Raw genomic sequence first — 26,157 nt, 5'->3', positions numbered from 1 at the left:
TGCTGGACAGCGCTGAAAGGAACATTGCTGCTCTGCCATGCACCAGAACAAAAGGACAGGGATCTTATTGATAAAGCGTATTCCTGGACCCCATTCATAAAAAGTGTTGCATCGCTGCGACAAAACAGTGTTGCGACAATTTTGCACCGTATTCAATGTACGGCGCTCCATGTCGCAATCAATGACAGATACCTCTGGAATCCTGACGTATCTGGCAGCGCTAAAGTCACGCATTGCTACAGTTGTGTTGCAAGCATGATGGAACTCCAGCAATGTATGGGGCCAGCCTATCCCTATGGCACTGCATCACCCTTACACCTGCCATGAGGCAGGCGTAAGGTTTTGGCGCAGGTGCGTCCTAGAATTATCGCAGTGACATCTGAGAGACTTTACTGTACCAATCCTACAAGGCTTTGTTGGGTGGGAACGCCCACCCTGCATACATCATACCTGATACAGATATAATGTGGCACAGGGCTTCACAAGGTCACGCATATGCCAAGATGTGTCACTTTGTAAATACGGCGCAACATGGTGCAAGATTCATGCAGCAAGTACGTCAAGAAAATGATCCACCGGCGGCGTTAAACTGATGGAAGGGGCTCAGGATTAAGCCCTGCTTTCTGTTTCCCCTAAGATGGTGCACAATGGCAGCCATGCACCAACACAGGCACCCTGGCGCCATGGTGCAAGGGTAACTGTGTTGCGGAGTTGATTGATGTGACTCCATCTCTACTCGAGATGTTTGCAAGTGCGTCTGGACTAGTGAAAGGCGGGAGTGAACCAGTTGGCCTTCTTGGAGTGTTGTTTGCATGGTCTTTTCTTGAGGGGTGCCAGGGTGTTGGCGCAATTAGAGATCCATCGGTGGAGGTTGCGCGCTGCGGTGCGGTGTTGGTGTCTGTAAGCGTTGGAGGAGTGGTGGTGCTGAGGGAGTTGACGAGAAGCTCGTCGGTGGCCTTGATCAAGATGGGACCCTGGAGGGACGATGATGGCGGTGGTGTACGGTGGGCGTGGCGAAGGCGTGATATATACAATGATGGTCGGTCCAGGAGAGTTCTGTGGTGTGGCTGTAGTTAAAGTTCACGCTGGCGGAGAACACAGGCTCAAGCATGTGTCCGGCTATGTGGGTTGGTGAGGTGACTAGCTGCTTGAGTCAGATGTTGGCGAGGTTCCCCAGGAGAGAGGTGGTGTTCTGGTCACTGGGGTTGTCCAGGTGGAACTTGAAGTCTCCGAGTAGGATGTAGTGGGAGGATGGAAGAGCCTGGGGTGTGATGAGGTCTACAATGGCATCGGTGAGTGGGGGTTCATGGCCTGAGGGGGCCTGTAGACGAGGGTGTCACGCGGTGTTGGGGTTGGTCCAGATCTGGAAGTGGAGGCATTCCATGATCACCATTGGGTCATTAGAGTGCGTGGTCAGTCAGGGTGTGCTTTTGTCAATGATGGAAATGCCTCCTCCTGGACAGTCGGGTGGTCCTTGCTGGTGATTTTGTAGCCATCGGGGATGGCGTTGGTGATGTCCGGTCCAGAGCAGAGGTTGGTCCAGGTTTCCTTGAAGAAGGCGATGTCTGAAGAGGTGGCATCATGGAGGTCCCAGGTTTCAGTGGAGTATTTGTGGAGGGACCGCATGTTGAGGAGGATGCAGTTAAGCCAGTCGGTGCGCTGTTGGTCAGCTGGGCAGCAAGAGGCTCTGGTGTGCTGATGTGGAAGGAGGTGTGTTCGCAGTTTCGGCAGGCGCAGGGTGCAAGGGTATTCTTCGGTGATGCTAGATGGCAGGGGGCGTGGCATCCAGGGTTGAGGGCGAGGAGGGTGCTGGCGTCATAGCGGTGGAGTGTCCGAGAGGCAGGGTCCTTGGTGCCGGGTGTGCTACAGGGGCAGACGGACGCAGACGGGCTTGACTTTGGCTTGCCTTTGGCACAACCGCTGCACATGGCCGCACAGCATCCGCCATTAAGTAGTGCTGCAGGGGGACCACACAGCTGGGAGGCGGGAAACGCAGGAAATGACACTGGAGGGGGCTGGGGTGCGGGGGATCGCAGTGGCAATGAGGGAGAGGATAGGGAAAAAGGAACTGCAAAAAAGCACAGGAAAAACAAAGTCAAACAAAGCAAAGATAAAAAAAGACAAAGGTAGAAAAGCAACGGAAAAGAGCAGATAGATGAACCGGAACAGCAGAAAAGAGGGACAGGAGGGCAGTCAAGCTGCAGAGCAGTGACGCTCTACCACTGGACTGCCAGGGAAGAGGAAGCCCACTAAGGGTTAGTCCCATGCACACCCAAAAGCAAACTAAAAGAGGGCAAGGTAAGACAGCATCACCCGGTTGCCTCTAGGGCAGTCAAACAGTTAATTGTTCTATTACTCATAATCTGCTAAACATTTTCTCTGAGAATTGCCTTGAAACTCAGCATCACCCAGTTGCCTCTTCCAATCTAACAGTGGCAACCAGATTCTGTGTTCCCCAGTGAGTAACCGTGGATCAAGCTGCATACCCAAGGGCCTGTGCCAGAACTGGCCCCCGTGCCCCTGGCACCCACTGATACCAATGGCCGATGTCAGCGACTTGAGCCAGTCAGTGGAGTCTCCTACCAGTCTTGTGTGGTGCCCTCGGTGATGTAGACGAAGCACAGGGATAGCTCAGGACATGGTGTGCGTCGCCCATAGGTGCTAGGCCTGGGCCCGACTCACCGCGGGCCTCCTCCGCTATGCCTCCCACTTTCTCCTTACCTGGACATTGACACCGGGGCTCAATGCACTGCACTATCTCCAAATCTGTGACTCAGCCAGCAGGAGCCTCAGCCAGGTGGGATTTCACAAGCCTGGGTACAGCAGTCGCCACCAAGTCTGATGGGGAACCTTCCGATGCAGGTGTTGCAACAGGGCCTCCTTAGGCATGAAGTTGCAGAGCTCCCGCCACTCAAGTTTGGGGCAGCTCAGGGGCCTCACCCTCCAGAGCGTCAAGCCAGAGCAAAATCTTCCGGCCTGTGATGCAGAGAGGCGCGGCCCACCATTGGTAATCTCCTCCATGCACCCCAGTGAAGTGGTGGTGCCTGCTATGCAATGCAGACCTCCCTACGTTGGTGTGTAGGAGCGCCTCTACCGTTCACAGCTCCAAGGTGTGCCAGGCAGTCTTCTCACACAGGTCAGAAAAGTGTCTCCATGCAACCTGCTAGACTTCACCACCAGGTAATGGCGATCCCTGACGCCTGCATGTCTACGGCCACGGCCCAGCAACTCCACAGCACCTCTGCCTCCCACTCCGGGTCACAGAGGCAGTCCTAGCGAGCCATCCGGGCCCCAGAGTCTGTACCCGCTTTCAAGGGTTTGGCTGCCATGGTGTTTCAAGGAGGGCGTTATGAAAGTGATGCATCACTGGTTTTTCCCAGTGATGCGCCTCTTTTCATAACTGTAGCCCTGAATCTGCATTTCTTCTTCCCATGGGACTCTGGCTGGTCATCCTGGCTGTTAGGGGCTTTGGGGGGGGGGTTGTTTATCTGTGCTGCACTTGGCTCTGGCTGATCCATTCTGCATTCCCTTGGTTTTATTTCCTATTTTTCATTGGAGGTGGACTTATAGTCTATTTTTGCCTCTAGAGGCACAAAAAGTCACGTTGGGCTGACTAATGCAAGTCTTTTTGCCGCTAATGGGCCTTTCAGCACCTTTCTCTCGCCAACGTCAATATTTTTAGGTCTCGCCTGGCATAGGCTGCGCACATGCACAGTCTCGCTGGCGAGATTTAATGATTTTGGGTATTTTGTGTAAAGGGCATTAAGCCTGCCCCTCTTTTCCATTGGCTGGCGTCACCGTTTATGCTAAACGGTGGCCAGCCATTGGAAAAGAGTTGGTAGTGACGTTTTCGTTTGGCTTTTTGAGCCGTCCCATTTGGACGGGCTCATCTGCCTTCCTTGCGTCGTAAAAGGTTTCTTATCTTTATGGGGCCATGTGTTTCAAACACATGGCCCCATTAAGACAAGAAAGCTTTCACAACGGACAAAAGTGAAAGCGGGCCGTGCTTGTTGAGCTCTGACCCCAGGTTCTCAAAGACTAAACTCTGCTCCACCACTGAATGCCCTTGGTGATTGGGGAGACAGTGTTTAATAGGTGAGTAAAGGTGACTGCTCATTTTCCCTTCTTGGGCCAACGTTTTGTAACCCAACTTCTTTCTCTATTATATCTGCATTCAACCAACATAATTTGCGAACATTTCTAAAAAGATAGGCTATCTTTAACAGCTCTCAGTTTCTTCTCTGACTTCCTCTTCCACTCGGCACCAAGGAAATTTCTTTGGAAATTAGTGCGCTGTAGCAATCACCAATTAATTAGAGGGGCGCCAACAGTATGGAAAGCACAGCAGAAGCGTGAAACCAAGAAGGATTGATAACCATTTATGCTTTTCAAAAAGCATTGTCCTGAGAAACATTATAAGTGTGCACATGTACAGTACTTGCGATTCACAAAGGAGCGATGCATGCTTGGAAGTACATTCTAGCATAAACTGTGCCGGAACTTAAAGTGTTGCGAAGTGCACACCTGAATCCAGACGTCTAACCGTCTGTGCAGAATGACGTGCCTAATGCTGTGACTGATAAATGTACGCATTGCGTACACTGTGTATGAATATAATAGACATTTGTGTACTTTAAGGCAGGTCGCAAGGGAACGTATGTGAATACAGTAGTAGCCCGTGCACAGGAATAGGCGTAAGTTACACGTCGCATGGTGGATGCACCTAAGCAGAACATTGGGAATCGGCCCCAAAGTGTCACCTTTAACCCCTGGCTTTGACTGATGGGTAAACTGTGCTTTTAGGGACGTTGCAACTTTTGCTTGATCTCCGTTGATCTGAAATGACGTAGGAGTTGTGTTGCGGACTGGGGCATGTGACGTGGGCTATACGATGTCCCAGCGTGCGTCTGTCTTCAATGAGGTTTGTTTGAGAACGGGACGCTTTACATATGTCCTACCTACTCACTTCATCTGTTCCGAGGGGACTTTATGGTTGTTGTACTTGTTCCATCGCCTCCTGAAAGCCGCCACTGTCGTACAATATGTTATTTGCCTCGTGACGTGTGTCTCTGGCTCATACAAGAACGGCAGCTGGGATTCCTGAGCGCCTCTTATCAGGATGTGCTGCTGAGTGCCGCTTCAGGAAGTATGGATAACAAGGACCGTCAGCGGCTGCTCGTCTCAGTGGAGCCAGGGGATAGCAATGTCTGCCGAGTGAGAGTCCTGCTGCGCGTGTAGGGTAAGAGAAACGAGCCAGAAGTGCTGACAAAACCAAGAGATTTGGATTGTGTTATAATACATGAAGGGCTTTAAGTGGAGTGAAGAACTGGGGAGCCTCTCAAAGGGGTGTGGCCGATGTAATTAAGGGCGTGGCTTAAAAAGCATCTAAGCTAAAAATCTGTGCTTAGCATAGTGTGCCGCACAGCAGGTATTCTGCTGCTTCTTTCAGTGCATCCATATGTAAAATACAAGTAATATTACACCTACAACAAGCCAGGACTATTGGCTTTGCCAATGGTTGTAAGTTGCATGAGCTAAATAGGCAACAACTATGGCTTAGTTGTGTATAATATTGAAAATGCTTCCATTCTGAAATGATGAGTCTGAACGAATAATAACGAGTCTCTTTGAAGTTACATAAAAGGCAGTGAAGGGTGATATTGCTGCACAGTTAAACAAGCATTGGCATAGCCAATAGGTCTCTCCTTTGGGACCTTATAAGTATTTAGTTATGCAGCACAATATCCTTACTGCAACAACATTAACTGTTGCATGGCTAAACACTTATAAGGTCCCAAAGGCGAGACCTATTGGCTATGCCAATGCTTATCTCCTTGACGCTAGTGTTAGCAGCACTTTTCACCGCGGCTAGCTGTTACTATTGCCATGTAGCGATGTATTGTAAATACATCGCTAACAGGGCAATAGTTATTGGTGATAGGCTGCGTTAAAAAAAACTGTCACTAACTAACGCTAACGCCAGTTATCGGCAGTTCTTGTACATATACCCACAATGTGTGTGTGTGACCGCTTTGCGCCAGAACACTGTACAGAGTTACCCCTCAGGTAGCAAGAGGGACAGAGAATATATGACGCACCCTTCTTAATAGTCTTAGGCCCTCATTACGAGTGGCCTGGTAATTGCTGAAATATTTAGTGCACATAATTAAAATCTGACTCCACTTAGTGAAATGTATTGTGAGCAAAAATATCACCATTATGAGCTTTTGGAGAAATACATACAGGGCCTCATTTATGAAAAGAGACGCATTGCTGCGTGAAACCAGCGATGCATCACTTTTCATTGCGCCCTCCTTGCGACATGCTGGATGCGTCATATTTACAGTATGACGCATCATGTCGCACGGAGTTACAGATACGTCAGTATTTCTGACGTATCTGTAGGCGCAAAAATGACGCTTTGCTGGAGTGTGTCACGAACGTGACGCATCTCCATCAATGGGTCATTTCACATGGGCAAGTCCCATGTTAAAGGCGCTTGCGTCAGTCTTACGCCTGCTGTGAGGCAGGCGTAAGATTTTGACGCATTTGCGTCCTAGAAGTGACGCAGTGAAATCTAGTAGATTTCACTGCGTCACTTCTACGAGGCTTACTTGCGTCAGAACGCCCACCCTCCATACATTATACCTGACGCAGGTATAAGGTAGTGCAGGGGTTTACAAAGTGACGCATCTACCTAGATGCGTCACTTTGTAAATATGATGCAACATGGCACATTTTGTACCCTGCTGGTGCGTCACAAAAAGTGACGCACCTGCGGTGTAAAAGTGACACAAGGCCTCATAAATAAGGTCCACAGACTCTTGTTCTTACTGCACCAGATTCAACATTTTCTGGCACCGATAAATATTGACAGGTATGACCTGCTAACATTAAATTATCATAAAACTCATTACTCCAGTTACCTAAATAATCTCAATTAACAGTGCTGCTCGTAATGAAGGTGGAGATGATTTGTTGATCCAGACACGGGAAGTTTATTGGTGCTTGCTTGGGGGCCACCTGTCTCTTGCAGTGTTGTCTGAGAACATTATGACAATGGTATTGTGACAATTTATTCAAGCGAGCTGATGTTTCTCTTTTGCAGGCGTGTTTGTTTTCATCTCATCGTTTCTTGTGGCCCGCGGGGCTGTGCGCGCTTCCAGGTTGCTTCACAAGCAGCTGCTCAGCAATATTTTGCACGTGCCAATGGTTTTCTTTGACACAACCCCAACAGGGCGCATCGTGAACAGGTTTGCTAAGGTGAGTTCAGGATGATATAAGGCTAAGGTGCAGTCCAGCTAAAAACTCAGGCAAATCACAAAGTTTGTTTTTAAAAGTCCTTTAGGGCCTATCAATTTGGCCGTGCGTTTTAGGGTTGAACTCACGCACCGGCAAGATGGCGTGCAGCACTGTCAAAAGGTACAACCACGACTGCAGCAGGCCTGCCATTGTGTTGGCGCGTGCATGGTTCATTACGCATGCGTGTGCCTACAAAAATGATACGCTTGCACATTTTTTTATTTGTCTATCCAATATGGAATTGTAAATAAAATAAAAAAATGAAATAGAAGTAGGGTAAAAGTGCTTTTTTAAGGCGGAGAGAGAGGCTGGCAGCAGTTTGCTACCTGGTTCTCCCAAAAAGTAATAATAATAAAAAAAAAAATGAAATACAAAAAAAAAGGACCGCAGGTGGTGGGGGAAGCAACGGGGAGTGAAAATGAGCACCTGAAGGAGAGCAACACGGGTCAGGCGGAGAAGCCCACATGCAAGAAAGCAGCACGAGATGCAGTGATGGAGGGAGTTTGGCTGGGTGAAGAAAACGAGAGAGAGCTTGCAACACGAGGGAGTTAGAAATACGGAGCACTGGGATTATTTTGGGGCGAGACGAGATGCACATGAGGGAGAGAGCTGGAAAACACTTGCACTCTCATTGAGTGCTTAACAAGAAAAAAAAGCTTTTCTAAAAGTGAGCCGTGGGAGGATACAAGTCAGCCTACCCAATGGATGGTAAAGAAGGTATTATACTTCAGGGTATGGACAAACACAAGAGGGACGAGGAAAGCCATAGACTAACAAGCTAGCAAATAAGAGTAATAATAAAACCAGCTAATGGTAAGTTCTTGGTTCTCCAACTTGCTGTACAGTAAGTTAGACCTAAAAAATACACATGCAGAGTTCCACCAGGTAGAAATCTCTGCTTGCGTTAATCTGGCACAAATGTGCATTTGCTCGTTTAACTTTTGTTGTGGATGCACAGGGAAAATAGTTTGCCATGCTGAGAAACACTTTGCCTTGCTACCTAATTAAATTGTAGTGATCCCTCCCAGTTCCCACGGAAAACCTCTGATTACAGTAAATGTTCAGTAATTTATAAGGTGACAAATTACCTACAAAAAGGATGTGAATATCTTCAAATCTACGTTTGCTATTTTTTGCCTACTTTTGCAAATAGGCTGAGCCACCACCAAAACCTAACCCTAAATTTCCGGATGCAAAAATTCTACCACGCTGATCAACTTTTCATATTCATTAATGTACTTTGCTCATGTAAAATCCCTCCATTTCAGGTGTGTTAATATTGCGCCATAGTGTTCCAATTTACTCCGAATCCGAACCTTTGCTATAACCAGGCTAAGGCTTATCTGGAAACATGGAGGGACAGCCCTCTCTAGCCAGAGTACATTATGGTGGAACTTCCTTCCTCAGTATCTAACTCCGATTTCTGACTATCTGTATTTAGTAGAGCTTTAAACCATCTATTTACCCGACACTTGAGCTTAATGACCCCTCATCTCAATGAGGAACGCGTAGTATTAAATCACTCAAATTTCCCCTCAACAACACCCATAAACAGCCAGCCAGTTCATTTGGGATCCACAGAAATCTCTGTTTATGTAGATACGCTGGTGCAAATTACTAAAAAAAAATGGTGTCTACGGACACTAGAGAATGACAACTCTTTCTGGTTGAATTCAGAGCATTTCTTCTAAAAGTCTGAAATCGCAGGATCACAGGTTGGCTTATGTCCCTGGTGGGGAGACTTGGATCGCTACATTTGCTATTCTGAGTTTTCTGAGTAAATGAAGTTCAGTTCTCATGCTCTGTGGTCCATGACTTTAGCCCCGCGTCCTTTTGTGCATAATTTGTATCTCTTTGGAAATAGTGTGAACTGGCCACCTTGGGATCTTCAGCTCATCATAGAGCAACATTGTACTTTTCTTTAAAATAATGCACCACTATTTGATCTCCAGTCCCTATCTTGTAGTTTAAATGTGATATTGTGAACATTGTAAGGTTTTTGTCCCACTCTTTGTCATGCCTAGGAAGCACTTTGAATATTAGGTTTGAGAAAGATTATCAAGGCTGTTGCATTTTCTCCTAGATGTTTATAAGGATAGAACAATAGAAGGTGGAGGCAAACTATCTGATATTTACTGGTTTATCCCTAAGACACCAATGTAATATCTATATGTCACTCTAGTTAGTATCTACTGTAGTTCTGTCTAGATTTGTTATCCTACAGCATGGGCAGTTCCACTCCTTAGCTAGGCTTTGGCCAGCGTATCTCGCATTATGAGGACCCTGACCTGAACTTTAATTCATTTCTTTCTTCCCATGCAGGATATTTTCACAGTGGACGAGACCATCCCTATGTCGTTTCGCAGCTGGGTGGGCTGCTTCCTCGGGGTGATCGCCACCTTGTTTTTGATCTGCTTGGCCACGCCCATCTTTGCTGCTGTGATCATTCCTTTGGGTATCATTTACTACTTTGTTCAGGTAAGAAGCAAAACGTGTGCATGTCTAATGGAGACTACCACTCTATGCAAGCGGGCCAGGTGGGAACTGAATACTGGACGATCCTTGCATTTATTTTTGCATTTATTTACGCATTCTTATAAAGAGAACTCCACCGAGGGCATTGGTGTACTGAGCAAAAACAACAGAATATTGGCATTCCCCTTTAAATTGAACTATGAAAACGGTATAAAGCAGGATTAACCGCGGCTTTGTGGTAGAACCTAGTCTGGTGGGGAGTAACAATCCAGCTGTAGCTAGGAGACGGGTTGCTAAATGTGTAACAACAATAAATTAGGGGTGAAAGAAGTGATCCATTTCATATTGGGAGAGTGAAGGAGGGACTTCAGGAGTAGAGAACCGGGAGGGTTTTTTTTGTAATGTTGTGAAGTATTATTTTACTGTTTAAAACGTGCACGAATTCTGCTCTAAATCCTTTTTGCGCCTTCGGCCACTTTTTGGCATCTCCCTTCCGCCCCCATACCCTGGTTCTATCCTTAGAATGTTTGTGGTGATCACAAGAGAATTGTCATATGAGCGCTGACTGTTGGTGACGTAGTAAGGAATAAACCAACCTTCATGCACCTGAGATTCCTGTCGTCAGTCCATAATACCTGACACCAAGGGCCTCATTTATGGGGATTTGGTGCAGGGCATCGCAGCAAGCTGCGCTGGCCCATGTCAAAGAGAAAGGACAGAAATGCACTGTATTGATCTAATACTGTGCATTTCTGTCCTTTCCCCCTGCGCTGGTGCTGTTTCGTCAGCCTAGCACCAATGCAGGCACCCTTGCACCATGGTGCAAGGGTGCCTGGGTTGTCAACATAATTGTTTTTGTGCAGGAAGGGGCACCTTCCTTCACAAAAACAATCCTGGGAGGCTTTTTCCTCGTTCTATGTGTGCTGCATTCTTCAGCACATGTAGACAGAGTAAAAAAGGGGAGAAATAAAGTTATTTCTCCTCGTTGCGCCTCCCCTGAGGAGGTGTAAGGTTTTGGCACATTCCCAGGCTTGCATGGTCCTGTAAATCTGGGGAAGCGTCAAAATCCATGGGTGTTGCATGAAAACACCCACTTCAACGCCCATGGAACGCCACAGCGGCAAAGAGGGCTCATAAATATGCTCCCAGATTTGCTCCACTGGTGATTTGTGTCAAGCTCAGAGTTTGATGTATTTGGAGATTTGTCAGGCTTGGAGTTTGAGGTATTATTAGAGTGAAATGATGAGAAAAGACAGTGCAGTGTTGCAGTGACAGAAAATGAATATTTGAGAACAGGAAAATTAAGCTGTTTAGGCAGCATGCTTGATCGACGATCAAAAAAAGTTCAAAAGTCAGCCCATTGCATGCAGCTAAACTCTAACAACCTAGTTATTATCCCATAGTTCATATAGGCCTGAAGCGGCCTGTGTCAAAGGAGAATGGCAGGGGAAGGGGTGGAATGGAGACGACAACGAATAAAAGGGGGGGGGACTTCCCTGCAGCCCGCCGCATCGCCGGTCTTCTGGTCCTCTCGTGGCTCCACTGCAGTCACAGGCTCCCAGACTCCCATGCAGCCAATCCTGAAGCTGCTGCCATGTATGAGTGGAAAAACAACAGTTGATGGACAGAATGCAGAACAATGTCATAAATTCACCCAAGTACAGAGATCTGGGCCTAAATCTATCGTTTTTTTGCTCACCGTGCCATTCAAGTTTGAACCCAGCCATATGCAAATCAGTCTTGACCCTGTGCCTCTTGGGAACAGTCCAGCCCAAACTGCCAAGCCAGGTCCTCCCTGGACTGGAAACAAGTGTCCTTGGACCGGTTTCGGGGTTTCACCCCTCTTCAGCCAGGATAGCTTGATTCCAGTGGCATGGAGAGCACGGGACCCACGACTGGGCATACCCATCCCACTCGGAGCGACAATTGCAAAAACAACAGTTGATGGACAGAATGCAGAACAATGTCATACATTCACCCCAGTACAGAGATCTGGGCCTAATTCCATTGTCTTTTTGCTCACCATGCCATTCCAATTTGAATCCAGCCATGTGCAAATGAGGCACAGGGTCAAGACTGATTTCATAAAGCTGTGTCTGAACTGGGGTGGCAAAGTGAGCTAAAGAATAAGGATGGATTCAACCCAGATCTGTGACTGGGGGTGAGTGTTTGAAAAGTTTAAGCACTCTGTCCATCATCTCCTTGTGTTTGCTATGTATGAGAGCAGCTTCAGGATTGGCCTGAGTGCCGACGATGTCACTCCCAGGGAGACAGGGAGCCTGTGCTTTGATCTTCCCAACCCAGCCACGCAGCTGAGTTGGAGACGGCTTCAAGTGCTCATGACGGTTTGGCCGGCCTGAGGCGGCCGGCAAAACCACCATGCACACTGATAGCAGTGCGCATCAGTCCCCGTTGGTGCCCGTCATCCCCTAGCCCCACCCCCAAGGCTCACCCGGGAAACAAAATAAAATGTGAATAAAACCTGGTTTATTATCTTTTTTTTTGTACTCTAATGGCAGGGGCGTGGGGCTACTGCGGAGGAGCAGCTGCTGGTGTGTGTGTGTGTGTGTGTGTGTGTGTGTATATATCTTAATTATCAGTAATGTCAGGGCTCCAGGATTTCAAGACAACTTGCTCTTTATAAAGCATAAATAAATATATTAAAATGTATGCATTTACAGCCTGCACAGTTGTTCCAAGCGACACTCAGACCGTTCTTGGGAAATGCAGAGTTGCAGAACACGTTTGAATGGGTCTTTATGTTGTGCTACATTCACACATTCAAAATCTTTTTAAGCAACCTCAGTTGTAATAAACCTATGTTTCACAAGACTGTCTGGACACACATGCTAGACTGGTACACACTACGAATGCTTACAAGGCTGCTGCAGGCCTTTCCATACAGTTGCACAAGAGCTTCTAGGGTTTGCAGTGAGCAGTAGACCTCTGTGGGCTGGAGTATGACGCAGAGATTTCCTTCATATGCCACTTATTTACTTAGTAGTAGATTATGTGTTTCAGCTTCCTACATGTTTTTGAATCGAACTCTTCTTAGCCTTTCTAGTTAAGTCTCTAAAATGTATCATCTTTTGAAGATAAAAAAAAACCCTGCACAGCTCTTTTTGTGGTTTCCAAGTATTTAGGGGACACACGAACCCCTGTTTTCAATTGTGTCTGATCAATGTATTGTAAGTATATCATATTCAGTGCTCAAATTAAGCTGGTGGTTTCCAGTACTTGGCACCGGCACTTGATTGTCGACACTGGGGCTTCTAACAGTCTGCCACATGGTGGCGCTGTCTGTCTAATTTCAAGATGAGCACAAAAGTTATTTATTAATTCAATATACATTAACAAATTACTATTGACTGCTGCCAAAGCCATTCTTATAGCTTTGGGGGCCTGAATTAGGTGGAACTGTCACACTTATAGGAGTGTGAGTATTAGTAATTGTGTTGGTACTGCCATTAGCAGCGCTGGGAGCTGCAACTTGTGGTAAAAGCTGAAGTGGCCTCCTGACGAGGACCCTGGCACTTATTTCTTTACAAATTAAGCAGTGACATTGTTGCTCCTTTTGGTACACTTTCTTTTACAGGGCCAGGCCTTGGAGTCAGCCATAGTCTTCGTTGTCTGCATTGTTGCTGTGTTTGAAATGTGGATTACTTGCAAAAAGAGGTCAAGTAATGATAACACTCTTGTTGAGTACTGAGTACCGGCAGGCAATTCTTACATTTGAAAGGGAGTACCTGCACTTCTCAGCAGGAATTTAGTATATTTAATAGAAGGGTACAGGCTGATCTTAGTAGCACACAGGTACTCTGAGATAACACGTATGTTCAATCACTTGGGCGCATTGTTTTGAAAGAGGAGTGAACATTTCACATCCCAGTACTAACATTACGTGATGCATAAAAGTGCATTTATCGACACGATAACATTTAAGAAGTGCTCACTCGAGGCCGAGATGGATCACACTAAACATCTTGGCATCATCTGTTTCACGAATCTACCGGAAGCAGGCACCTATGACAGAGATGATGTCCCCTTCCAACTTCATAATTAAGGCTCACAGTTTTCCGTTTTTACTGATTTTTACAGAAAATACAAACTGAAAACAATGGGGCATACTCACAAGGACCTGTCGCCGACTTAACGGCTCTTTATCGCAGCCAAAGTTGCGATAAACTTATCGCCCCAATCACAAGCTGGTGTTAACAGCCCACAGCACCAGTTTACCTGCGATAGCAGCCGCAAAAAACATCGCCATGAATGACTCCCACAACTATCGCTATTGAGATGCAAAGTAGGCGTTCCCGTGCCCAAAGCCACGACAACACCACTCCACAACATTCACAACGACCAGACAGAACTGCGATAAGAACACAAAACAAGTAATAAGGCGCGTTAGCTGCTGAAAATAACACCTGCTCTGACCTTATGCTAAGTCGGACCACAGCCTGCACCACAAAAGGGAGGCCAGGCCAGAGCCACACCTGAAGAATAACGGATGCACCCGGGCAACTAAACATGCAGCCCGCAGGGCCTAAAGGGAAACAAAACCAGCTGCAACTACCCCCAGGACCCCACCTCCCCGGCACCCCCCGACCAAAGACATGCCACATCAGCTACGCCCAATCACATACAAAATAATCCGCATGATGTCGCAGAATCACAACTGGTGACATGCATGTGTCGTCACAAAAATGAGCATCACACATTCATTTCCGAAGCAATAAATCAAACTTTATTTAAAGGTACACTGAAATGAAATGAAGACACATTGCGGCTCCCCTCGGGCCAATCCGTAGGTCGCAGCCTGCAAGACAAAAATCATGGTGAGAAGGTGTGTCCTGCGCACATCAAAGGACAGAGAGAGAGTGAAGGGTAGAGAGAGGAAGAGAGGGAGAGAGAGAGAGAGAGAGAGAGAAGAGAGGGGGGAGAGAGAGAGAAGAAGAAGAGAGGGGAGAGAGAGAGAAGAAGAAGAGAGGGTAGAGAGAGAGAGAAGAAGAAAAGAGGGGAGAGAGAAGAAGAGAGGGGGAGAGAGCGAGAAGAAGAAGACGGGGAGAGAGAGAGAGAGAAGAAGAAGAGAGGGGGAGATAGAGAGAAGAAGAAAGGGGGAGAGAGAGAAGAAGAAGATGAGAGGGGGAGAGCGAGAGAGTGCTGCCCCTGCGCACCCAGGCCACACTGCTCACCTGCTGCCACCAGTGTGTCTCCAACCACTTGCAGGCATGTAGTGCAGTCCATTAGGTCACACATCTGAGACAGACCCGTCATCTGAAACAGAGTCCAGATACATGTTTGTCACAGGACACACAATTGCACAAGACAACATCGCCTGCCCGCCCATGCACACCCAGACAGAGGCACCCCATCCCCTCCCACCACCCATCGGAGCATGCCTGCCCATGCACACCCAGGCCGCACTTCTCACCTTCCGCCACCGGCGTGCAGACAGGAGGTCCCACGACGTGCCGCTGCAGGCCACAAGCCCGGGGCCCGCAGACATGGCACACTGCACACCATGCTGCCCCGCTCCACAGGCCACCAGGTCTCACGTTTGGTGCTGGGTCTTGATTACTCCATGGCAGAGGACATACCAGGGCTCCCGGCCTCATCGCAGGCTGCACACCCGCTCAGCCCAGTAGGTGCCACCAACTCTCTGATCCTGGAAGCGACGCCACGTGGCGGTAGGCCCGCGCTGCCCGCTGGCTCTGGCCTACACTGTGGTCCAGCAGGGCACACAAAACCTGAGCTGTCCGGACCGCCAGGACGGGGCATCATCGCAGGCTGCACACCCGCTCAGCAACTTAAGGTGCCACTGACAGGGCACCCAAAGTTACCATCGCGTGGCGGGGTGCCTGTGCCGGCCGCAATGCTCCGGGTGCCACTAACCCTGTGGAACCCCAGTCAGTGCCACGTGGCGGCGGGCCCGTGACGGCCACAAGGCCTCGGGTGCCACTAACCCTGTGCAACCCCAGTCAGTGCCACGTGGCGGCATACCCATGACGGCCGCAAGGCCTCGGGTGCCACTAACCCTGTGCGCAACAACTCATGGGCCCTTTATGATTGAGAACCGTGGAGCGTCTCTCATCCAGTCACCACCGGCAGAGGGGAATGTGACGTTGTCGGACCCTTATTTTGGCGGAGTCACATGGCCTGTTGCACCTGTGCCGGATGGGTGTGGTGTGCGTGCAAACCTGCCCTCTGGAAGTGACTGTGACATGCTGACAACTAGACCAGTGACCTGCACACCACCAAGGAGTACGCCTGCGAAGGGTATCAATGAGGGCCCCCCTCAGAGCGTAAGAGGAGTGGTCTGGCCTGCCATACGCCGGACCAGCGCAGGGCTTGCAACAATGACTCTGGGGATCTGGACATGGTTCAGTCCATGTCCGGACATGGAAGTGACTGATGCGTGTGTCCCTGTTGTAGTGTCCACGGCACCCGGAACACAATAGGCAATGTAGCACCCTCTGACTGGCATTCCATAGGATGAGCATCATTGACGCAAGGGACATCACTGTCCCTACATTCACCCACACATTCATACATGGATGATGAACGACAGAACACAGCAGTGCGTCACTGGATGTTTATTGCACATCTAGTGCAGTCTTGCAGCTGGAGGGTACAGGGCAATGCCGAGCACACTACACAATATGGGCCCGTAGAGGGCCAGCCAGAGTCCATCCGTGGGTGACAAGTACTGCAGAAGAGGTAGGGTACAGTCCGCAGTCTGGTCGCCGTGTCATTGGTCATCAAACAGGATATGGTAGTCCATGTCGCTGTCCAAGGTGAGTGCATCGGATGTATGGGGGGTCAGTGGAAGGTCATGGGGCCATGTGCGGTACCAAGCAGGAACAGGTCAGGTGGCGAACATGAAAGCTAGTGCCTCCTGATCACAAACCCGTCCTCATCCCCGAATGTGTGCTCTGCCCCACCTGTGGGTGTTGCAGTACCGGCTGGGGCAGTGTGTGCCATTGACACATCAGGGGCCGGAGGAGGGATGTCGGCCCACTGTGTGGGAGTGGATACCCTTTGGTATCGCACTGTGGGGCACTGACACACCAGGGGGCAGAGATGTGGATTTATCAGCGCCACGCCTTGTGGCAGCAATGCTAGGATGATGGGCTGCAGGGCATGGTAGATCCCAGCTACATTTCGCTGATGTACAGAGGTGACTGCCATCCTTTCCGCCTCCATCCGCACCATGTCCTCCATGAGTCTCCGCATGTGTGCCAGCTCACGGCTGCTATCGCTGGAGCCCCTCTGAGCAAGACAGGTGTTCTTCTCTCTGTGTCAGGGCTCCAGCGATGTTAGTAAGGGGTCGTTGGAGGCCATGGAGCAGGAATAGACAGACATGCATGGCGTCCAGTTTGGTGGCCATGAGGTCGAACCCCACCCGCACCTGCTCAGCCGTCTCCCTCTGGGCCTCCAGCACACGGCGTTGGAAGGCCATGTGTTGTTCCCGGGGGTCTTGGGAGACTGGCGGGCCATAGATGCCTCCTCCTCGGTGGTTTGGGTGGTGGGTGGGGTCTCCTCGATGCAGCTGGTCAGCTCTGATCCTGAAGGTGAGTCGCGGATGATGTCAATGATGTCTTGGAGGACTTGGGTGTCGATGCTGGGGGTGTCCTCCTCGTCATCAGTGAAGAGTGGCTGGGACTGCTCTGCAGGGGGTGTTGACTGTGGCCCTGCAATGTGAAGGGAAGATGGTATGTTGCAATGTGTCCACATGTATGTAGCCGCATGGTACATGTTGACATTCAGACTGCATGGCACTGTACATAGTGACAGTCTATAGATCTGGGTGATGACCCAGAGTCATTGAGGGTGTGCACTGTGCTCTGCTTGATTGTGCATGTGTGCCATCGTGGCCATCTCCACCCGTCCCCCCAGTACCTGGTGGTCACTCACCCTGTTGCGGTTGTGTTGTGTCCTGTCGAGCAGTGTCCGGTCCCCCGACTCCGGCCACAGTATCCACACTGATGACTGTCGACACCAGCTCCTCCTTGTCATCCAGCTCGAGCTGTGGCGCTGGGCCCCCACCTCCAGTCTGCATTGCTGCCTTCTGGTTGGCTGCGAGTTTCTCCTTGGTCTTGCGCTTGATGTCATTCCATCTCCTCTTGACCTCGTCCATTGTCCTCTTATACTCCCCGACGGCATTCACGATGTCCCGCCATATTCCAGTTTTGGTGCCCAATGACACGTTGGAGGTGACGAATAGTTGTTGATGGGGTTCCATCACCTCCGTGACTATGATCCTGTTCGTCTGCAAACTGAGCTTAGTCTTCCTCTTGTCCTTGCCCTTCCCTGTCCCCGATGTCCCGGCTGGTCGTCCGGGGTGCTTGTGGAGTTGCGCTCATCATCTGCGCCTGCTCCGGCTGCCTCCATGGTGCTTGGGTGTTGGTCAGTTTGTGTTTGAGTATTTTTTCTGCTTTTATGGTGATTTTTTATGGTGTTGCAGGCCTGGCGCTGCTTATCGCTGATTTCCTCATCGCGCTTTGGCCCATCGCAGGTTTTTTGGTGTTGTGGTTTGTGTTTTTATCTCCATCGGGAAGGTTGTATCGCGGACATTGTCCACGGTTTCGGCAGACTATCGCATGGTACCGCCTTGTTGTGACTTCCACGTTGACACAGGGTTCTTTTTCCGCGGTGGGCTGTGATGTTGAGAGTTGCGTTAAGCTACTCTTGCGGTAGTTATCACAGGTTGTGAATATGCTCCAATGTGTTTCCTGTCTGTCTTTATTTAAAAAAAAACTAAAAATACTGAAAATTGTGCTTTTCATGAAAGACTCTCAATGCTGTCTTTCATGTATTCCAGGCGAAAGCTATGCAGATAGGCAGCATGGGGAGTTACAAAATGGGATCAAATTTCCTTAAATACAGGCATATGTTAACATATATTTGTAGAATAACACTGATATGTACCTGTGGGTGTAGTGTTTTGTTGTATAGTGTTATGTGGCTGCTTAATTTGCTAAAATGCGACAGGCATCCATGTATGAGTGCACGCCTAAGAGTTAAATAAATGTGGAAATATACCATTTTACGATTTTATTTATTGTGAAAAAACAAAATAATTATGAATAAATACCAATAAGATTGCCATAAAATAAATATGGCTAAATACAGACGGAAATCTTTAAAAAAAAAAAAAAAACATATAACCAGGAGCCCTATTTATAATAGACCATATGACCAACTTGCGGGCAGAGCTGCATAAAATGCCCCTAAAGCTAAGCTTAGCAAGAAAGTACGCTCCTTTTCCCCACATTTTTTAGATAAACTGTTTGGTGACTTGCTGTTCAAGTGAGGACATGGGGAAAATAAGTATTAACACAAAGTCAAAAAAATATGCTGCTACAGAAAAGAAAATGCAACTTCTAACTACATCTGTAGTACAAGCTGAAATATTTTTTCTAAGGGAGATTATTTTTGCACACAGAATTGAAAGCAGGAAGAGAACCAAGAAAGAGAAATGCAGTAGAAAGGCTGGGTCCAAACTGAGGTGGCATGGTGGGCTAAAGAATAATGGATTGGAATGCTACGCTGAGCAATTGGCAGTTTCTAGGCTCATTGCAAGCATCTCTCCCACCACTTTTTGTGTGTTTGATGTAAAACCCTAAGGGGCAAGGGTATTGCCAAGACATGGGTCTCGTGCTCCCTTTGCCACTAGAACTAAGCTACACCCAAATGATGAGCGCCAATCAGGGTGTAACTAGCCCTGGGGTGCTTGTGTTCCTTTTCAGGAATGGCCAGGCCTGGCAGTTCAGGCTGGACTGTTCCCTTGAGGAGCAGCGTCAGAACTGATTTGCATATAGCTGGGTCCAAAATTAGGTGACGTGGTGAACAAAAGAACAATGGGTTGGAATGCTACCCAGAGCCATTGCCAGATTTATTTGCAGAGTTTTATATAGTGCTGGCTAGGCCCAGAGGTATCAGAGCGCTTAACATGAGGATTAGCGAGTTACAAAGTTATGTCAGTTACAGGAGCCTAGTATAACATAGAGAAACTAAACAGTGTTGCACAGTAACATGAGTTACTAGAGCATAGCTTAACATATACACACATCCTATGGGGTATAGAAGGAAGAGGGGAAGAGTAAAATGGGGTTGGAATGAAGATCAGGTCAGGAAAGATCGGCAAGGTAGAAAGTAATTCAGGAGAACCAAAAAGACAAAGTGAAAGTCAAACAAGCCGGCTGTTTCGTCGGAAGGTGGGGGGGGGGGGGAGACAAAGGAAAGTCTGTCCAATGTCCGGCTGGGTAGGTGACGGGCGAGGTGGTGATCCCCAGCCCATCTCCTCTATAGCTACCTAGGTAGCTCCACTGGGCATCGGCCAAAGTTGCTAGGTCTGTTGCCCCACTATCTATGGGGCCCTCATTGCGATTCATGTCTGAAATTGAAGTCCTTAAGATGTGGAGGCCAGGCGACATTATTTAGGGAGATTGTGGGTAAAGTACGGCCACTCCTGAGTCTTGCAGCAGCATCAGTGCCTCGGGCCCCCGCACCGGCGCCATGATCATGATCACACCGATCCTAGGCAGTTACGGCAGCAGTGTCCCAGTCCTGTTGAGGCGGCCCAACATGGAGCCCACTGGAATCGCCCATTTTCAGGTCAGTGGAAGGCCTTTGTTTCCCGGGGCAGAAATGGATATGGGGCGGTAAGAGACTCTAAGCGTGTGTTGGATTTAAGACGGTGTGGATTGGAATATGGATATGAAGCACTCCGGGCCCCCTCTGTGCAGAGTCCGATGATCAGGCACGATTAATCCCTGAAATGGTGGCCCCCTTGAGGTAATAATGTCACATGGCGGCCATCTTAAGGTCAGGCAATGGCTATGTGCTCCCGTGTATCACTGATCCTGTGCCTTCTTCACAACTGCCTATGACATTACAGGGAGCCTTAACATATGGTGGTTAAATCTATGGCAAGCAGCCTCCCATTACCTTTTGTGTGATGATGAAAGGAAGACTACCATACTGGACGAGTGCCAGAGAGGGAAAGGGGCTACAAGTAGACAGTTGTGAGCAGAGTTGTAAGACAACATCACTGAACAGATCTTTGTGATGTCCCAGTTGCCTCCACAGCACTGTTGGGAGAAGATGTCTGTACAGGCAGGGTAAGAGAGAAAAAGTAAAAGGGGACAGAGCCAGAGAAAAATGTGTAGAATGGGAGATACACACTGTAAAAAACAAAACTGTTAGAGAAGAATGCCGCATAAAATACAAAAATATTAAGTACTCGTGTCATTCAACAAGTGAGGTCTTGATGCATATAAAATAAAAGGTCTGAATGTACAGCTGAGCTGTTTTACAACAAGTAGACTGACTCAATATGCAAAGAAGACATTAAATCAGCACAGGTTGTAAACACACACACACCCAAAGACATACCTCCACCCACTACACAGTGATATGACTCAAGACAATTCTAACTCATATCAAACCAAAGCAGACAAGATAAGTGCCTATGTCATTCCCGTTTTCTGCAGCTCACTGATAAGTATTCTAGAAACTCATCACCACTGCTAAGAACCAATAAAATATACATCCCAGAAATGCATTTAATTTTCAAAAACATTATGTAAGAAGTTGGAAATGCGGCCAAAAACGGGAAGGGGCGCAGAGCAGGGCCATGTACTCTAGTCATGGCCCACACTCATTCCTTCCCCCCCCAAGAGCCTGGAGAAGGCAAGGACATTCAGCGACATGATACTCATGTAGAGAGCTCTCAAACTGGTTTAGAATCGACCCTCGGCCCATCAAGGCCTTGCAGTTCTACATGATGGTGTTTGCTTACTCTAAGCTGCACAAGTCAATTGGGCAAGCATTTGACCATACCAGTCCTATGGGTTCTTTCTTTCTACCTGTGTAATCCGTCATGTGCACTACAACTAGCTGTCTGAGATCTGCCAGCTCTAGTCTTTTGGCAGATAACAAATTTAAAAAATCCCCAACGGGCTGTTTTCTGGCTTCTGGTTTCCTGCCAGACCTCTTACAAAAAGAACTAAACCATCTGAAGGTTAGGGTCAGAAATTCCTGGCTGTTCTGTGTGTGTAATATGGTCCTTTCAGCAACCTTCTCCAAGTCAAATAGTTTAATGTGAGGTGGCCTAGTTGGGAGAGCTTGTTGTGAACATTAAAATGGATAGAGACCCGCAAATCCTTTTCAGCTTCTTTGAGTTTGAGGGATGCATAACTCTTAAACCTGTGTATATGAATGTTGCCCACATTGCTTACAATGGTAGCAGTTACTGAAAGTATCAATCTTAAAAAATAATAAAATATGTGTGGATTGCTCGCAACCCTATTCTCACTGAAAAAAGTAAGGGGTGGATGTGAGGAGAATGCAGGAGTGCGTGACAAGGCTGAATGGCGAAAAGCTTGCTATGAACGCAGGAGGAGTCAAAAAAGTAAAGGCTGCGCCTAAACCAATAGCAGAATATAATATACTTTATGCCGACAATACTGTATCAGAAAGGGGAGATTTGAGCAATATCCTGGGCAGTCCTCATTATAATAATATACGTATGATGTTTGAGAAAACAGTAACAGGTGGTCACATATGCCCTTAAAAATATGGGGTTCATATACTGCACACTTCAAGAGAGTGGGAAGGGAGGAGGAAAGATAAGAAAGGATAGGTCAAGGTGTGCAGTGAAGTCATCACAGGTTTTAGTGTATACTCCTCCGACCATACAGAACAATGGATAGGGAGAGCAGGATGCCAACAATGGTTATTTTATGGTATGAGCTGCGAATAAAGCAGCCCTAATATTGTGACCAGAATATCGAGAGACAAAATATTGAAAGGTAAGTTTGTTTAAATGTTCTATATCTAATTATATATATATATATATATATATATATATATATATATATATATATATATATATATATATATATATATATATATATATATATATATATATATATATATATATATATATATATATATATATATATATATATATATATATATATATATATATATATCCACACGAAAAGTCTCCAAACATAAGGAGCCCCCGACCCTTCAGGGTGGCCTCATTAACAATGGGCATGGAGCAGCCCACCAAACGAAAATCCAAACAGATGAGGCCCATTTCAGAAAGCAAAGCATCTATTCAAAGGCAGCAGCACATATTTCCATATCCTTTTTTTTTTAATTTTTTTTTTTATTTTCCGATGCATACGATACAGAAATTTGAGTTATACCAACTCCCACCCCCCACCCCCCGCCCCCCCCTACACTGTCAAATGACAAATTTCAAGGACACAGAAAAAAGTTGTACAGCTTGAGAATAATAAGTACGAAAATCGTTAAGGAAGCTTTAAGTAAAGTGAAAAGAAGAAGCACAAAGAAAAATATGAAAAGGAAAGAGAAGGCAGTCCGATTAAGCATATGAACCTGACTGATCTGATTGTACCAACCAGGTGGAAAAGGGTCCCCAGATGTCTAGTCCTTTTTTTTGCCCTTTGCGTCCTTTTTTAGCGTATATGGCCTTTTCGAGATGGTAAGTCGCAACTAGCCTGGCTAACCATTGGGGGAAAGAAGGTGGGTCAGTCTCAATCCATGCCGATGCCACACAGATCCTCCATATTGTCATAGCGACGTAGATGAGCGCCCCACCTTTCTCACTATTAATCTCTTCCTGGGTTCCCAGTAGTATGGTTATAGGGGTCAGAACTAAAGTCTGTGTGATGACCCTTCCCAGAAAATCCTGAATTCTGCGGAGAACTGGAGTAAGTTTGGGGCAGACGGCAAACATATGTACTACATCGGCACCAAACTCCGAGCATCGGGAGCACATTGTCCCTCTGCCTGTCCCCCATTTTGCAATTTTACTGGGTGTAATATATAGAAAGAAAATAGTCTTGAAATGTTGCGCCTGTAGTTTTGCTGACAATAAGTCGCTTTGAGAGAGCGCCAGTGAGTTGTAGAACATACTGTGCGGGGCCTCTAATTTAATAAGCCACTTGTCTGCTATTTTAAGCAAGTCGTCTGGGGTTTGGCTATTTAGAGTAGAATAAATGAGACCTATTCGAGGGGTCGTTGGGGTTCGCAGTGTATTAATGAGTTTATTCTCCAAGAATCCTGCAGGCCCCCCGACTTTTCGAACAAGAAAGTCGTGTATAGCAAGGTGTTTGAAGGTGTCATGATTTTTCAGTCCATATTTGCTTTGTAGCTCTGGAAATGGCTTAACTCCTTTATTGGAGATTAGGTCTCCTAGCTTAGTTATACCAGCCGTATACCAATTCAGTAGATAAGACCTGTCAAAAATGGCAGGAAGGTTGGGGTTCTCGGCAATAGGAGTATAATAGTTAAATGTTCCTAGCCCATAGGTTTTGCGGATATTGCGAAAGACCTTAAAAGAGTTCATCAATGTCTTAAACCTAACATGCTTATAGTATCCGAAGGATATTTGTCTAAATAAGCAGCCGCGGGTCTCTTCTCCGAAATGGTGAAGGAAGGCCGGTTGAGAAAGGGATGGAATGTTCCTTCAGCAGTTCAGTACTGTATTGTAGAACTGTGGCCCAATAGTATAGTACTATATTTGGAAGTGCCCAACCACCTCGTTCCCTTGGGAGAGACAATTGTTTTAGTGCTCGTCTAGGTTGTGAGTAAGCCCAAATAAATTGCGTAAAAATTTGTTGAAGTTTCTGGAGCTTGGCCTTGCTGAATTCCAATGGGATGGAGCGGAAATAATATAACAATTTCGGGAAATAGGTCATTTTGATTACATTACATCTGCCTACAAGAGTCAGGTGTAAGTTGTCTATTTTTTTCAGCGCTTTTTTGGTTTCGGTAATCAAGGGGGATATATTTTCAGTTACAATTTCATCTATATTAGCTGTGATTATGACCCCCAAATATTTAGCCTGAGTCACGATCCGGGGATCAATCCAATTGATTTTCCTGTTTATAATTATCTGGGTTTTATTTTTATTCAGCGCATATCCCGAAATTTTCCCGAATTCTCGAGCCTCTAATTCCAATGCCAAAATGGCCCTCTTAGGTTCAGGAGTGGTTATGGCCAGGTCATCGGCATAAGCCATGATTTTAGTGTCGATTCCCTGCATGCTTATTGCCAGAATTGTTGGGTTCTTTTCAATCCTCTTGATTAGGGGGTCTATATAAAGGGCAAAGAGTAGGGGGGAGCAGGGGCAGCCTTGCCTGGTTCCCCGAGAGATATTAAATTGCTCGGTCAGTCTCCCATTAACCAGCACACAGGCCGTCGGGCTTTGTAATAGAGCTTGTACAGCCTGCGTGAGTTTTGGCCCAAAGCCCATTCTCTTCATGACACACCACAGGAACCGCCAGGAGACCCGGTCAAATGCTTTCTCAGCATCTAGTAAGATCAAAGACATCGGGTCTCCTGTCACCTGTGCTGCGTCAAACAGAGTAATGGCCCGTCTAATGTGTTCAGTGGTGCCTTTCTTGGGTATGAATCCGTGTTGCCATTCTGACACCAGGGATTCAACTACAGTAGAAATTCTTGAAGCAAGTATTTTGGAGTATACCTTGGAATCACAGTTTATAAGTGTAATTGGTCTATAAGAGCCCATTTCTAGAGGTGACTTGTCTTTTTTAAGAAAGATAGAGATTTTGGCATTTGACCAGGAGGCCGGAGGGGAAGCCCCGTTAAATATGGTGGTTATCACAGCAAGAAAGATAGGCTTAATTTGGGATGCGAATATTTTATAGAACTCCACGGGAATGCCATCTATTCCCGTGGCTTTCCCGTCTGGGAGGTTGAGTAGGGCTTCTAGGATATCATCCCAGTTCGGGATAGTTTCCAGTTGTTCACGATGCTCCTGGCTAAGCTGTTTTAACTCTATCTCTTTTAGATAATTGGTAGTCTCAAGATCTTCTAAATCGACTGGTGTGTTATTCTCCTCTGAATACAGTTTAGAGTAAAAGTCTTGAAAGCTTTTTTGTATTTCTCTAGGATCACTAGTTTCAACTCCTGTTGATGTTTGAATCGAAAGTATTTGGCTTTCTATGGTCTGTTGTCTAGTTTTGACAGCAAGGTGATGACCAATGCGATCGCTACATTCATAATTTGTTTCTCGCGTTGCTGCCCATTTAGCTGCGGTTTTTTCAGCAAATACTGTCCCTATCTCGGCCTTGATTAATATAACCTCATTTTGTAGGTTCTCGACATCCTGACCAGTGTGAACCATTTGGACTAGTTTAATTTCTGATTCTTTAAGCCTTTCCTGGAGATTGAGTATTTTCAATTTGTCTTTCTTATTTTTCCTAATCGAGAACCTTAAAGTTTCTCCCCGAATACCCGCTTTTAGTGTATCCCAGACTACCATAGTTGAGGCCGTTCCAATGTTTATCTCCAGAAACTCCTGAATCCAGGTTTGC

At 47.1% G+C, this 26,157-nt stretch overlaps 1 protein-coding gene across 2 annotated transcripts in view; it reads left to right on the top strand.

The window, feature by feature from the left end:
- Nucleotides 1-26,157, top strand: part of ABCC2 (ATP binding cassette subfamily C member 2) — a 354,899-nt gene that overhangs the window by 270,837 nt on the left and 57,905 nt on the right. For both annotated transcript variants that reach the window (XM_085606294.1, XM_085606296.1), the window contains exons 23-24: nucleotides 7,109-7,263; nucleotides 9,625-9,780. In XM_085606294.1, coding sequence (XP_085462420.1) covers nucleotides 7,109-7,263; nucleotides 9,625-9,780 — 311 coding nt within the window. The remainder of the gene's footprint in view (nucleotides 1-7,108; nucleotides 7,264-9,624; nucleotides 9,781-26,157) is intronic.

The sequence above is a fragment of the Triturus cristatus genome, chromosome 1_2 (assembly GCF_964204655.1).
Source record: "Triturus cristatus chromosome 1_2, aTriCri1.1, whole genome shotgun sequence".
Taxonomy (NCBI): domain Eukaryota; kingdom Metazoa; phylum Chordata; class Amphibia; order Caudata; family Salamandridae; genus Triturus; species Triturus cristatus.
The sequence above is the reverse complement of the archived record's forward strand: the minus strand, read 5'-3'. Positions and strand labels throughout refer to the sequence as shown.